General features: G+C 29.3%; 1 protein-coding gene across 7 annotated transcripts in view; it reads left to right on the top strand.

The window, feature by feature from the left end:
- Positions 1 to 15,657, top strand: part of LOC122506350 (protein turtle-like) — a 325,273-nt gene that overhangs the window by 176,100 nt on the left and 133,516 nt on the right. For 6 of the 7 annotated variants that reach the window (XM_043618465.1, XM_043618466.1, XM_043618467.1 and 3 more), the window contains exon 5: positions 2,532 to 2,665. In XM_043618465.1, the coding sequence (XP_043474400.1) occupies positions 2,532 to 2,665 (134 nt within the window). The remainder of the gene's footprint in view (positions 1 to 2,531; positions 2,666 to 15,657) is intronic. The other variant, XM_043618468.1, reaches the window with a different exon arrangement.

Raw genomic sequence — 15,657 nt, 5'->3', positions numbered from 1 at the left:
TGGATGAGGCAGCCATATGTGAAAATCCATAGTATGAATTGTAAGCCCAACCATGCCCATGGATGTCACATACGTATTTGATTCAACAATATAATATAGATCCCTCATTCATTGAATATGGAATGTGCTTCCATTCTGAAAGTTGTCTCTTCCATTGAATTGGATAACACAACAATATTCTGCTCAACAATATTTTTATGGATATCTCTTCCAGACCTTTTCTTTCCGTGTGTATTTTATTTTTCAATATTTGAAAAATTTACCCTAATTTTTGATAATTAATATTTAATTTTCAATTTCTTAAAAATCGGTCCGTTTTTTTAAAATAAACTATTGCAAACGAAAGCTCAGTTTTTTTCCTATCGGCATGTAAATTTTTCCCATTAAAAGTATGTTCAGAAAAAATTCACAAAGTAGCCGGTGTTAGCAAAATTGGTCAAATTGACCCCCCTCTACCCCCTCCAAATTTTCGAAAAAATTAAAAATATTTTTTGGGGCACATTTCTACTTGATAGAACAACAAATTCCTTGAGTTTCAATTTTTTTCAAGAAGTTGAAATTTCAACTTAGGACATTTCACGTAAAATGCCTCATATTGTTGGAGCAGCAAAAGATCTATGGCTGGGTGATCCATAGTAATGGAAATGGGAAACAAAAAAATTTGAATCACTCAATTAATTAAATTCCATGTCACTTGAGATATTTTATACACATTTTTGTTAATTAATACACACCACATATTGAATAACCGCATATTTACGAAATAAATTATTAACTGATGGGGGAGACACGAACCCTAGACCTAACGCATACTAAACACTAACGCTATCCACTACACTATACACGCAACTACAATATTTGAGCATATAATATTCCTTATATACTCTACACATATTTTATGAAAATGAATTTACATAAACACTAATAGACAATAACGATAATAAATAATAAACAATTATAACACTATTTATACACAATAAACTCACAACGTGATTATATAGACGTGAAAAAGACGGAAAAATTGAGACGACCATTTTTAAATGGATGCCATGATAATGAATTGCGCGCAACATGTATCGAAATTTTGAACTAACTATGGATCTCCCAACTAAAGTTTGTATGGTTGAGGCAGCCATATGTGAAAATCCATATCATGAATTGTAAGCACAACCATGCTTATGGATGGCACATCTATATTTGATTCAACAATATAATATGGCTCCCGCATCCATTAAATATTGAAAGTGCTTCCATCCTGAAAGTTGTCTCTTCCATTGAATTGGATAACAAAACAATATTCTGCTCAACAATATTTTTATGGATATCTCTTCCAGACCTTTTTTTTCCGTGTGACATAAACCTGACCATAACGAGACTAATTCCGGACTTAATCGGACTAATTTCACATTTTCAAGTTGCATATTATCAGACTAACTTCGGACTAGATTGGACTAATTCCGGATTCACTGGTTTTACAAAAACCGTATTGAGTTTGGATTTATCCGGGCTAATTCTGAGACCATAAGCAGACTGTTTTGGATTAGCTGCGGATTCACTGGTTAAACCAATCGGATTACTTCTGCATTTACTAGTTGCATATGATCTGACTAACTTTGGACTAAATCGGACTAATTACGGATTCAATAGTTATAAAAAACTGTATTCAGTTCAAACTTAATTCAGGATGAAAAAACTCCACAATAAACCGTACTCTTGCGGACAAATTCCGGATTAGTCCGAAATCGGTCCGACTTTTTGTTCAAGGTATTTACTTATGATAGATAAAATATTTACTTCTGTAGTCAATTTGTTTTTACAAATTTACTAGTATTATTAGTTATCTTTTTTTAATATTATAATGTTTCTGTTGCGTCCTTGTAGATGACAAAAGAGCATTAAATTTCACACTTGCAAAACTATTTTAATGTATGTGAAAGAAGTTTTTGTGGCGTCTCTGTTGATGGTAATAAATCACAAAAATTAAAGCTTTTGAAAATATTTGAGTTACTGTAGAAGGTGTTTCTATGGCGTCCCTGTAGGTGGCGAAATTTAAAACTTGCAAATACATTTTACTTACTGTAAAAAGTGTTTCTATGGCGTCCCTGTAGATGGCGAAAAGGCGGGAAATTTAAAACTTGCAAATAAATTTCAGTTACTATAAAAAGTGTTTCTGTGGTGTCACTGTAGATGTCAATATGGAGCAAAATTTGAAACTTGTGAAATTTATAACTTGAGCATAAATTTCAGTTTCTGTGGCGTCCCTGTAGATGGTAAAAGGGCGACAAATTTGAAACTTGGAAAACTATTTCAATGACTAAAAATATCTCTGTTTCTATGAAACGTGTTTTTGTAGCGTCCCTGTATATAGCGAAAGTGCTCGATATTCAAAACTCATAAAACTAATTTCTAACTGAATTTTGTATTTCCTTATTTAAATACCTAACCGCATTTATAAATACAATTATTTTGATTTGTAAACTTTTAAAATAATTTTTTTTGTCTACTAAAACAAATTTACCTTTCTATTTCAGGTCTCTGCCATCAAGATGCTCAACACATAACGGCAATTTTGGGTGAGAGTGTGGTCTTCAACTGTCATGTAGAGTTTCCTGAGCAGCATCCAGTGCCGTATGTTCTCCAGTGGGAGAAGAAGGTAGGCGACACGGTACGATATCGGACATCTCCCTCTCTGCTCTCTATCCGTGAGTTAAAGAAAGGGGCTCCGCTCGTTAAGGGCACAATCCTGGTACCAGTAACTGCCGCGTTATCCGAGAACATCCGTAATAAACTTTTTTCTCGGAGAGGACCAAATGAATCAGTCGACGAATTCTTGGTAAGAATCATCGTAAGGCTCATTTGTCTCCGGAAACCTCTCGAATCACTTGACTTTTCCGTTTACTCTCTAAAATATTTCTTTTTACAAATCGAACTTTAAAAAAAAATTGGTGTGTAATTACACTGCTTTTTAAAAAGACCTGTTGAAAATTTAATTAGGTTCTTTTGTAATACTGATATGCTCAAGATTATCCAAACGGGGCTAGTTATTTAATTTCTGATTCTCTCTTTTTTCAAATTTTTTTTCTTTCCCCGATAAAACTCATTAATTGGAAAATTTGCTATTGGCATCGGCAATTTTAAATTGTGAAAAGTAGTCTAAAATTAAAAAAAAAATTATTTTCTGGTTGTGGGAATCCTAATTTCTATCTTTATCAATTGGCTTTGTAATTAACAATAAAAAAGACTAATTTTCCAGCACACTGAGAAAACATTATATTCGATTCAAGTGAAAAAATAGTTTTAAGTGATTTTGTTTAATTGAAAGTAGTTTGTAAGCTTAATCCCATTATATAAAAAATATCTACTGCTTTGATTTAAAAATAATATTTGTTTTAATAATTATGTTTAATTTAAACATATTTTCTGTTTTGGTTTAAACAAAAAATATGTTCAAAAATGTTATGTTTGATCCAAACCTAAATGTTGATTAGAAATAATTTAAAATCAACCATAAATTAGGTTTGAATTGAATATATTATTTTTATAAATGAACCAAAAAATATGTTTGAATTAAACTTAAATTTGTTTGACTGTATAGGAAAGATATTTTAAGTTTGATTTAAACAAAATTTTTTTGAATCAAATAAATCGTTTTCTCAGTGCACAATTGTTATATACTTGGAGGTTTGATAAGAAATATCAAAAAGAAACTATTTTCACGAGAAGTAAAAAAGTGAAAGATATTTAGACGAATTTTGGAAAATTTGACCTAGTTTTCTTTGTAATAAAGCTTGTAAAAATATTGACTGTGGACATTGACTTTTAAAATTGCAATGTACGTCAGCTTGACTGTTTCTTTGTTACCATTATTAACTTATCCTTCATAAAAAAGGGATTTTCGTCTATTGCACTTGAGGATTACTTTGTGTTTCGTTTCTCACATATATAATAGAAGATTTGAGCGCTCTTGAAACGTGAGTTTGATCTCATGGGGTTTCCGGAGGTTAAGCCACGATGAGAAATATCTCTCGCGCATCCTATATACGAGAATGAGAGCATTTTATAATTTAAAACAGAAATCAAAGTCAAATTCTTTTTATGGACAACATATGAAACAGGTGGCTTTGCCGATCGTATTACTGACTTGATTATCTTGCGTTGCATCGCCCACGATCTGGCGAAAGAACTTTTCGTATCAAATTTCCTTACCTGGACCAAGCAGGATGTTGTTTAAACCTCAGATTTTTATTTCACTCTGATATTTCTTTATAGATAAATCGAAGGTCTTGTAATAATCCCTGACGAAAAAATTCAGTTTTGTATTTTCTTTTATTTTTTTGTGGAGGAATAGAATTTTGTTTGGAAATCTAGTCTAAATTAAAAAAAATATTTTCTGAAAGCCTGGTATCAGAGAACAGTGTGGAGCGTGAGCCCCTGAAAACAAGTTACGTTGTTCGAAGCATCGCTAAAGTGATTGTCAAGACTTGTTTGTTACGTGTTGTTACATTTAATTATGATTTCGAACTTACAATGCTTGTCAAGATGTCGGCGAACACGACACGCCACATCACTTGAAAATTGTGTCAAGTTTGTGTCGTTTGCAGCTTCGTCGACGCATTATATTCAAGGAGTTTACAATAATTTTCAAAAGAAGAAAAAATACATTTTTTTACCTCTAAAAAAATTTGAAACCGCAAAAGAAAAAAGAAATTTTAATGTAAACTCTTTGAATTTCTTTGATTAATTTATCTCGCTATCCGGACTGAAGAGGGCAGAGCGCGCAATTTTACTGCTGAATAAATTGAAAATAATCACTGATATCATCAAAATTACTCCAATCATTCATTTTTTAAAAACATTTTTCAAAATCGCGATTCATTTTTTTCTTTCTTTTTTTTAAACTTAGATTTTTCCTAATCTCACAATTTTTATTGTTCTAACGAGAGACTATATATAGAGACTATATATATAGAGACTATAAATTCGACTTATACGACTTCAATTTTATGGGGAAAAAGAATAAAATTTTCATATATCTATTCTGTTTCGAAAACTGTCTCTCGATAGTTTCTTTTTAGTGCACTTTTTTTCGGGTAGATTGAAAAAATCCAAAAAGAATTCCGATTTAGAATTCATAACTCTGTCTCTCTAATATCTGGTGTTTTGTTGTGCTTGCAAAAAAATATTGTTCTGCTTTTTCACGCGTTAGTTCAGCTTTAAAATTTCATAAGTAGAAGAATTATAGTTGTAAATATAAGCACGTGCATGAATAATTTCTCCATATTGAACTTTTTTTAAATTGGAATTATGTAAAATTAGAAAATACTGAAGAAAACTTGAATGTAAATACGTTTCATCCATTAGAAGAAAAGTTTGCACAAAATATGTTTAAGTTTCCATGGCGTCCCTGTAGATGGCAAAAGGGCGCGAAATTTGAAACTAAAGTAAGTGCACTTTTTTTTTTGTTGGTTACATGGCTTGTTGCATAGCAGGTAGCCAAAACACGAAAGTAAGTGCACTAGTTCCTGCAGCATTCCAGCCAAGATATCTTTTTCATAGAAAAAAAAAAAAAAAAAAAAATATTTATAGCAAAGAAATTAAATTAAAAATTTATTAAACTAATTGTATTTATTCTTAAGAAATTCTTACAACAATTAACAGCCTATAAAATTATAGCATTTGATTAAATTTAAATAATAATTAAAAAGAATATCAAAAGCGTCTAATTCTGCGCGCTGTCTCAATTGCTGCGCGTCAGTTTCTACGGCTAAAATAACAAGCATTTAGATGTCATTTTTCCCGCAGCAACTGAAGCACATGCATTTCATATGTATGTTTCAGTTTCTGCGGTAAGAAGAATTTCAAGTTAAATAATTAAAGTAATTTTATTTTAAATGTATATCTTTATAGATAATTGTATCAGGTATTGATCAAAATAATTTTTTCAACGTTTTTTAATATTAATATTTTCTTAAGTGATAAATAATAACACATTTCACAAACGCGCAGCAATTTAAGCATCCGCATCAATTGATGCACTTACCCTAGTGAAAATATTTGAATTACTGTAACAGCAGATTTGTTGGGGTTCCTGGTAGATGACAAGAATCAACATTAAGAACTTTCGAAAATATTTAATTTAATTTTAAAGAAGTTTGGACGCCATGGCGTCCCTATAGATGGCGAAAGATCACGAAATTTGAAATTCTACTTCTTAAAAATCCATTTAAACACTTTGTTTAGGATTTATTATCAATCATGATAAAATAAAAGAATATTTGTGAATATTTTCACATGTGAAATCAATATCTATACATACATATATATATATACATATATATATATATATATATATATATATATATATATATATATATATATATATATATATATATATATATATACTCTCTAAATCTGAATAAGTGAATATTCACACATGAAATAAGTGAATTATATTCACTTATTCAATAAGTGAATTATATTCACTTATGAATAAGTGAATTACATTCACTTAGGAATAAGTGAATATTCAATTATGAGATAAGTGAATACTCAGACATTAAGAAGTGAATGTAAATAAATAATCAGGATCAATATTATATAAAAAAAATATTTATTTACTATCAACTATTTAACACGCCTCTTCTCTTCTCATTATCAGTCTGAAACTTATAAACATATCAATTTTTCAACTTTTTTAAACTAAATTCCCAAACGGTCACCCATCCTAATATTAACTGCAAGCAATGTCGCTTAACTTTTATGATCAAAGAGAAACACTATACAATGCCACTTAATAAGTTGCCTTATACTCATAGAAAATTATTGGATGATACTTATAAAGAGTTAGTTTATTGTGTTCTACTTTAACGTTTTGTTTAAGATTTCTCTTATTATATTTGTATATAAATACTCAGTTAATAAAAAGTTAGTTATTAGATTACTGTTAATATAATATTTATAACTGAATATTTTTTTAAAAATTTATTAAATTTTAAATGGCAATTTTTATAATTAAATAAAATAAAAAATTTCTAATATATTAACTAAAATGATAAAAACATTGTTTTTAAACATTTAAAAGTTGGTATAAATAATAAATTGTAATATAATGCGCAGATGAATTTCTTTTTAACTAAATATTTCACTTATTTATAAGTGAAGACAAGTTCACACATAAAAAAGTGAATATTTCACTTATGTATAAGTAGATTATACTTATTAATAAGTGAGAAAAAGGTTCACACATGAAAAAAGTGAAAATTTCACTTATTCAGATTTAGAGAGTATATATATATATATATATATATATATATATAAAATATTTCCCGTAAATTCTTAATCGAGTTTTAGAAATCGGGAGGCGATTAGTAACTGGAGATAGTTGGCGATGCATTAACCATGAACTCAATATTGACACCACAAACCTACGTATCTATCGTCTAGTAATTAATTAATCGATTAATAGATTCCGTCTACTGCTAACACAACATGATCACTACATTATTGACACATTTCCCAAATGCATTCAGTGGTCAAATTTTGTTTTAAAAAAATATATCATTTTTTACTTTACGTGAGTCACTTCTACTGAATTTTTAATATCTCTTTTAGTAAGTATTTATTATTTCATTTAATTTAATTCATTATTTAGAAAAAAAATAGTAAACTTGTCTTTATTTTCAATATTCAAAATTATTGGTCACTTTTATTTTAGCGATTCATTATTTCAGTGATGGTTAATTTTGTCTTCTTCTTCTTTTTAAATGAAATTTATAATTTATAAAAGCAATGTGTATTTAGTCATATTATGCCCTGGTTAAAAAACCGGACAGATTTCGGACTAATCCGAAATTTGTCCGAAACAATGCGGTTTATGGTCAGGTTTTTGTCACCCGTAATTAATCCGGAAAAATCCGAACTCTATACGGTTTGTGAACAACTATAGTGAAACCGGAGTTGGTCCGATGAAGTCCGAAATTAATCAGTTAATTTTAACTAGTGAATCCGGAATTAGTCCGAAACAGTCAAAAATTAGTCCAGACAATTTAGTGAATGTTAATAAAAAAATAATTATACAAGTTACACATATTAATTATTATTACTTTATGGTACATTCAACATATTTTTCGATTTACCTATCGCAAGTTTTTTTACATTAACTTAAAATTTCTAACGCTTGGGGATTCGAACCTACACCTATCTAACATTATATCGCACCGAAATCGAATACACTAACCACTATACCACGCTCGCATGGGAGTTCATATTCATAATAGAATTTATAAAGTGCCACGAAAAGAAATGACAAGAAACTAACACATCAGTGTTAATTTTAATATTGAAACAAGAACTGATACTACTAGTAAATATTTTATTTATCATAAGTAAATACCCTGAATAAAAAGTGGGACCGATTTCGGACTAATCCGGAATTTGTCCGCAACAGTACGGTTTATTGTGGAGTTTTGCTTCCTCATAGAGGAAGGATTGTATTAGCAAAATTTTCGATTGTGATTTTTTGATATATTTATAATTTTTTTTTCATTATACCTAATCTTTTAGTACTTTATGTACGAATGGGCACTGCCTGTTCTAAATAAATAAAAAAAATTTTCGACGTATTTTGACCTCCGAAGTCCAAAAAACGGATTTTAAAAATTTGTCCGGATGTGTGTGTGTGTACTAACATTACATTTGCCTTAATATTTCAGAACGAGAAAGAGCTAAAGGCCTCCATTTTTTTTAAATTGTAGGTCTCCCCGGGGGACATAAAATGAGAGTATTTTTTAGCCCGATTCATAAAGTTTAACTATATTTTTTTTGCATTTTTTATTTTGTAAAAAAACGTTTTTTGGCAATAACTTAAAAAAATGTTAGGGCACCTATAAATGTTTTTCTTTAGTTTTGTAGATTTCTTCAGACGCATCTTTTGAGCCTTCATTGAACATTTTTCGTCTATATTAGCCAGAGATATTAAAGTTTTAAAAATCTAAATTTTCCGAAAATATTACTTTTTTGAAAATTTTGTTGAAAAATATAAAAGAAACTTTAAAAGTTTCATTACCAACTTGTAGAGCATTAAAAAAGGCTTCGATTGACCTATTTTTGAACCTGATTCGGTCAAAAATTATCAAATTATTGGTATTTGAAAAATCAAAAATTGTGGAAAATATAATTTTGTCAACATTCTTGTTTATTAACTTATGTGTAATTATTAAATTATTATAACCATCTTATAGAATATATAAAAACATATTTTTTGGACCAAGATTTAATGGTTTATATGATTATTATTATATGATATTATCACTCGGTTGTTATAAATATTTAATAAACATTGAATTTAACGATCATTCCGAGTCAGGTGTATAAAATTAGATTTTATAATTAGATTTTATAAACAAGCATATAATGAAAATAATAATAAAGCATATAGTGTTTCTTTTTTAGAATCTAATTCTCTATGTTCTAGTGACAAAAATGTCGTACTTTACACAAGATCACCAAAAGTTCTCTTACCCTATGTTCCGAACCTTTTTGAAAAAACTTCCTCACTTCTGAATAATTATGCTATTTTATCCATTCCTTGCAAGAATTAAAACATGAATCATAATTTTGTTAAAAAAGGCAAAGATAAAAATGTAAAATCTGAGAACACCAACACTGTTTATAAAATTAATTGTGAAAATTGCTCTGCATATTATGTGGGACAATCAAAAAGAATGGTAGGTGTTCGTATTAATGAGCATGAAAATTCGATTTCTAATGTAATTGCTACTCATAACGATTTTTTAGACACAAATTTGATTGGAAAAATTTTCTCATATTGGACAATGAAGCAAACTACAAAAAAAGTTTGATATCGGAAATGATACATATTAATTTACAAAAAAATCCGGTTAATAAAAAGAAAGACGTACAAAATCTTAGTAATTGCTATAATCATTTTATAAATGAAATGAAATATTCTTAATCTGTTTGATTTGCCCTGACATTTCCTAAATTTTGTTTACTGACACGGTCATTCACCTCACGTCAGTTAAATTATACTTCGTGAATTATATACATTTTATTTACCAGTGTCTAATTGTAATCGCCACGACAAAGACGTTCCTTTTAGAACCTTTTCTAATTTTGTTTATTTTTTCGGTAAATAATTGTTTAAAAATAAGTTTATAATTATTAACTTCATATTTTTAAGAATGTATTTTAATTTAATTATTTTTTTTGTTTGTTAAATAATTTATAGTTTTTGAAGAGGGCAGCCGCGCTGTCGAAACGTTAAACAACATTTGTTGTTTTATTTTATACACCTGACTCGGAATGATCGTTAAAATCAATGTTTATTAAATATAATATTAATTATTTAGACTATTAACAACATTTATAAATAGTTTTCCGAATTTAAATATCACTAATATTCTTTATAATAATCAATTTATATCATAATTAAATTATCCATGTTCGTAAGGGTTGTGTAAGAGTTGGGGGAAGTCACCCTTGTAAGTTAGGGGATGATCTAGAGAGTCGCTAATAATGATTTTTTTGAAGATTGAATAGTAAACTAATGTTTACTATAAATAGTACATTATGCAACAAGGGAGGTACGTCCGAGTTTATGGACCGAGCACAATATTGAAAAACGAGTCGTAGCACGAGCGAAGCGAGTGCTACGATAATTTTTTCAATATTGTGCGAGGTCATAAACGAGGTTACCTCCCTTGTTGCATACTTTGCTTTATACAACAAAGGCGCATTATGGTTACTCTATGCTACCTGTACCGGTGCATGCTAAGTTCTCCCATATAACCCAGCTGGTCAATAAAGTAACCATTATTGCCCTAGGGAGATAAAGGGTACTTTATTGACCTGTGAGCGGTCAATAATATATCTTATCTTTATCTCCCTAGGGCTATAATGGTTACTTTTTTGACTGCTGGGTTATAAGGGGGAACTTAGTAGATAAAGTGACCATAATACGCCTGAGTTGTATAAAAATATTTTTCTAATTTTCATTATATTAGAAAAAAAATTAAAAAGTTTAGTGTTCGACTAGTCGAACAGCTGTCCAATATGGGTTAATAATAATTTTTATTTTCACTTCCTTTTTTGTTAAATTTTAATTTCAAAGGAAATTCAATATTTTTTTTAACAATCGTACAGTTTCTTTAATTGAATATTTTTTTTGATAAATTTTAAACTTCTAAAAAGACAATTATTTTTTTACCATCGTATACATTTTTTTATTTGATTATTTTTTTCACCAAAAATTTTAAGCCTTTAATTTTTAGAGATTTGTGAGAAACAATTATTTTTGTAACAATTGTTTTCATTGTTTTATACATTTTGTTTTTTACTGTTTTCCATAGATACACACAGAGACTATTTTCCATTTTCTTTTATTCCTATTCATTAATTGTCAATTCTTTTATTCTACATATCAGAGTTATGATTTTTATTCATTCACTCGATGAATGCTTGATATTTCATTTTGTATTCGATTTAAATTCCCCTCGCCCAAAAGAATATAACAAAAATGGAGAAAAAATATATTTTATAAAAAATATATTTCTATCTTTAAAGAAATAATTAATTTTTAAATTGTAAATTAGGAAAAAGTATTACATCAGCTTTAATGTAATTTTTTGTATGAAATTTGTAAATGGTAATTTAAGTTTTAATTAATCGACAAGTGAATCTATTTTTAAATAGCAGTCAATAAATGGAGTTTGAACGAAACAACGCGTTTTTTTGCAATTGGCAAATGATACTGATAAAAGTAGAGGAGCCTCCTACGTTGAGTGGTGGAAGTTAACGATTGAAAGACGCGTCGAGAGATTACTAGACCGCTTGACCCCTTTTCATCGTTTCTATCTCTTCTTTTGTTTTTTTTCATCAGACCAATGTACTCTTTTTTTATTAAAACGTACTTTAAGTAAAAGGAAAAAAATTAATTAAAAACGGAGCATTGATTAAAAGGAAGAAACTCATCTTAGGGGAAAAAGGGTGTATTTTATAAGTATTATAGACGTCAAATTATTGATAACAGAAATATATTTATTTCAGTAAATACATTTTTGCTCTTTTTAATAAAAATTTATTAACGACAAATTAAGGATAAATAATTCGACTCGATTACGATGTCCCCACTCCCAGCAAGTAGCGCGCGCTGCTTGTAAGAGTGCGCACCAATCACAAGCTTCCCCCCAGTCCTCATCATCGTCGCGCGCAGTGTTCGCTAAAATTGAATATTAAATCGTTGTAAATTATTATACAGCACTTTTATAGTAATTTACTATATTTTAACTTATTTATTGACAATTTTATTTATTTATTTGTAGAATTATTTATTTATTTATTGACAAAATTTTCAACTTATAATAAAAAAATGAAAGAGACAGAAGAAGAGATTTATGATAAATAGAGTGGATAATTCGCGGTGTTCATTCGACACACGAAGGAAAGAAAACATTTTTTTTGTTTTGTCTCAAAATCAGAAAAGTGGAGGTGAAAAATAAGGGAGGATTTGTAAAATGTTTTCTGCTAGTTATAATATCTTTCTGCAACAAGTCACGTAAATCAGGGAAAAGCTGCAGCTCTCTATCTCTCTCTGTCTCCCTCAACGTTGTTGGCGGAGTCGGCGAACTTTCGTGCTGCCACTGACAATTAATTTCTCTACTCTGTTCTTTTGTTTTACTCTCTACGCCTGCTTCCATCCACCATCCCTTTTATACCACTTCAACTCGTCATATGTGACTGAAAGAGCGAGAAAGCCTCGAAAACAGCTTTACCAACCAAAATAGTTGGTTCCATGATACGTATATAAAAATCAGTGAATCCGCAGGCGTAACATAGACATTCATTTCACCCCCCACCTAAAAATTTTTTTTTAACCCTTTTGAAAGCTTTTATTAATAAGAAAAAAAGCACACTTCATTTCCCCGACTATAAAATGAAAATCTCGTTTGATTGATGTTTCATGCTTGTTTTTTTATTATTACTATTATGATATTAAAAATTCGTAAAATTGGATTTCTTTTCCTCTCTGGTCTCAACGTGTATAACTAAATTAGAAAAATTTCTTTGATTTGGTTCATTTTAAAGTATATTCTAAATAGAAAACTTTGGAGGCACGTTGTTTGTATTTTTCATTCTCTGTAATGCGGAAAAAACTATTCACGTAGAGCTATTCTATATTCTATTCTATATTGATCATTATTAAGGAGGTTCTCCGGCTGCTACTCTCGCAAAAATCGATTTGCTTCCAATTTTATTTAAATTTTAAGGAAATGTTTCTTCGAGTGCACTCTAAATGTGGTAGAAATTTTAGAACCCTTTGCCATGTCAGAAAACGAGATATCGTAGTTGGCATTTTTCATTTTCAAAATAATCGCATGTAGAAGCTGAAGTTTGAACTTGAATATTTCAAAATTTAGCATGGCAAAAGGTTCTGAAATTTCTATCACATTTAGAGCGCACTCGAAGAAACATTTCCTCAACATTTAAATAAAATTGGAAGAAAATCGATTTTTTCAAGAGTAGCAGCCGGAGAACCTCCTTAAAATTTACAAAAAGTACGTTTATAGTCTCAAAGAGAGAGAGAGAGAGAATATAGAAAAAATGCTTTAATTTTCATTTTATGTCCTCTAATTTCATGTGAGAGAAATATATACACTTGCGAATAAAGAAATATTTGCATCATCTATTTACACGCGAGGTGTGTGCGTAAACTTTTAAATATGTCTACACATAAGGTGACGAGTATTTTTTTTTACTTTTTGTTCTGAAAATTTATCGACTGTTTATTTTCTTGTTGTTTGCATATAAAATGTGTATATTTTCGCGCAAAATGTGACATATATAATTTAAATACACTTAACGAGTTAGAAGGAAAAAAAATTTTCACTCACTAGTTAAAAATTGCAAGGAAATATGCATTTTTAGAAAAAAAAACATTTGCTTGATTTTTTTATCAGTCGGGAGAAATTATTATGCAATTTTTTTGCAAATAAATTTATCAATATGCATTTTGTCGAAGGGAAAAAATTGTTTTTAGTACACGATAAACTTTTGGTAATTTATTTAGTTTCTAGATGCAAATTTTTTTTAATAAATATAGTTTATTTAGAGCTGTAACATTTTTGTCCGCCATGTTGGAATCTCCATTTTCAAGTTTTGAAAACTAACATCGAATTCGCAATCAGCGACCTCGAAAACCCCCGAGTGACAAGATTAAAGCCCATTTCATAAATTTCAAAATTTTTGTCCAACATTTTAATTTTTTTAAAACTAACATCGAATTTGTAATCAGCAACGCTGAAAACTCCGAGTGACAAGATATTCAAGCCTATTGAAAAAAAAAATTTAGTCCGACATGTTGGATCCGCCATTTAGAACCTATAAGAAACATACTTCTGGTATAAAATATAATCCGTTTTATTCATAAAAGCATAGATTAAAGTAGCTCAATAAATTTTCTTGTTTTGGGCGTTAAAGGATTAATCCAAATTGTGAGTCATACATTGTAAATTTCTAATAAAATCTCAAGGAGTCCAACACATGTGTGACTTCAAAGTGAAATGAAATTGCAGAACATGTTCCACAGTTTTGTCAAAGATGCCAAATCAAATTGGTATTCTCCTTAGAGTAGTCAGTAGAATCCACCCATGATGATTTTTCAGAAATCTAAAATTTTTACAACACGTCTAAAAATTAGAAAGAACAAACAAATTTCTTCGTGAGAAGAAGAAAGAAAGAAATTAAAAGAAGAAAGAAATTATCGCTTATTAAGGGCATGTCCAAGTTGTGAAATGTAAACAAACCGAAAGGTAAACAAACCAAACACAAAAATCGCACTTTTGTAATAGCCATTTCTCCCACAAAAATTAATATTTTTTCACATTCTTTACAAAAATGGAAAATTAGAGTTTCAAAGTGTCCAAAAAATCATTTTTGGCTATGAGCAATAAAAGGCAATTATAAAATAACTAATTAAAATTACCTGTAAAATAGCATTTTTGACGCGTCGCAAAAATAAACTGTTTGAGTATATCAACCGCACTGACGATGAAGAAGTCTCATGTCAGCGATTGGACCTTCAACATGTGGAAAGGGAAATTTTTCCCTTTCCTCCTTGAAATTACAAGAGAAAGGGTAAAAACTTCTTCATCGTCCGTGCGGTTGATATAGTCAAACACTTTAATTTTTCGCGACGTGAACTTTTTTGTTCTCTGCGCGTGCGCAGGCCGTACCAAGGTCGCAATGATATCACCATGCGAAAATGCACATTTTGTTTTCGACTATAACTTTGTTGTTTTCTCATGTTTTCAGCTATGCTATGTATAGTTACCAAATTCAATACTTTAGTTTACCATTTCCATAAAGAAAATATGAATTTATATTTATTTATGCAAATGAGATAGTCGAAAAAATGCTTCACTATTCGGTCTATAATGAAGCATTTTTTCAACCATCTCATTTGCATAAATAAACATAAATTTACATTTTCTTCATGGAAATGGTAAACTAAAGTATTGAATTTGGTAACTATACCTAGCATAGCTAAAAAAAATGAGAAAATAACTAAGTTTCATTTAAAAAATAATTAGAAAATTTCATGTTACTAATTCAAATAATTATACGTAAAAAATTGTCATT

Source organism: Leptopilina heterotoma, unplaced genomic scaffold (assembly GCF_015476425.1).
Source record: "Leptopilina heterotoma isolate Lh14 unplaced genomic scaffold, ASM1547642v1 Lhet_41, whole genome shotgun sequence".
Classification (NCBI taxonomy): domain Eukaryota; kingdom Metazoa; phylum Arthropoda; class Insecta; order Hymenoptera; family Figitidae; genus Leptopilina; species Leptopilina heterotoma.
Note: the sequence above shows the minus strand (reverse complement) of the source record. Positions and strands in the feature narration are given on the sequence as shown.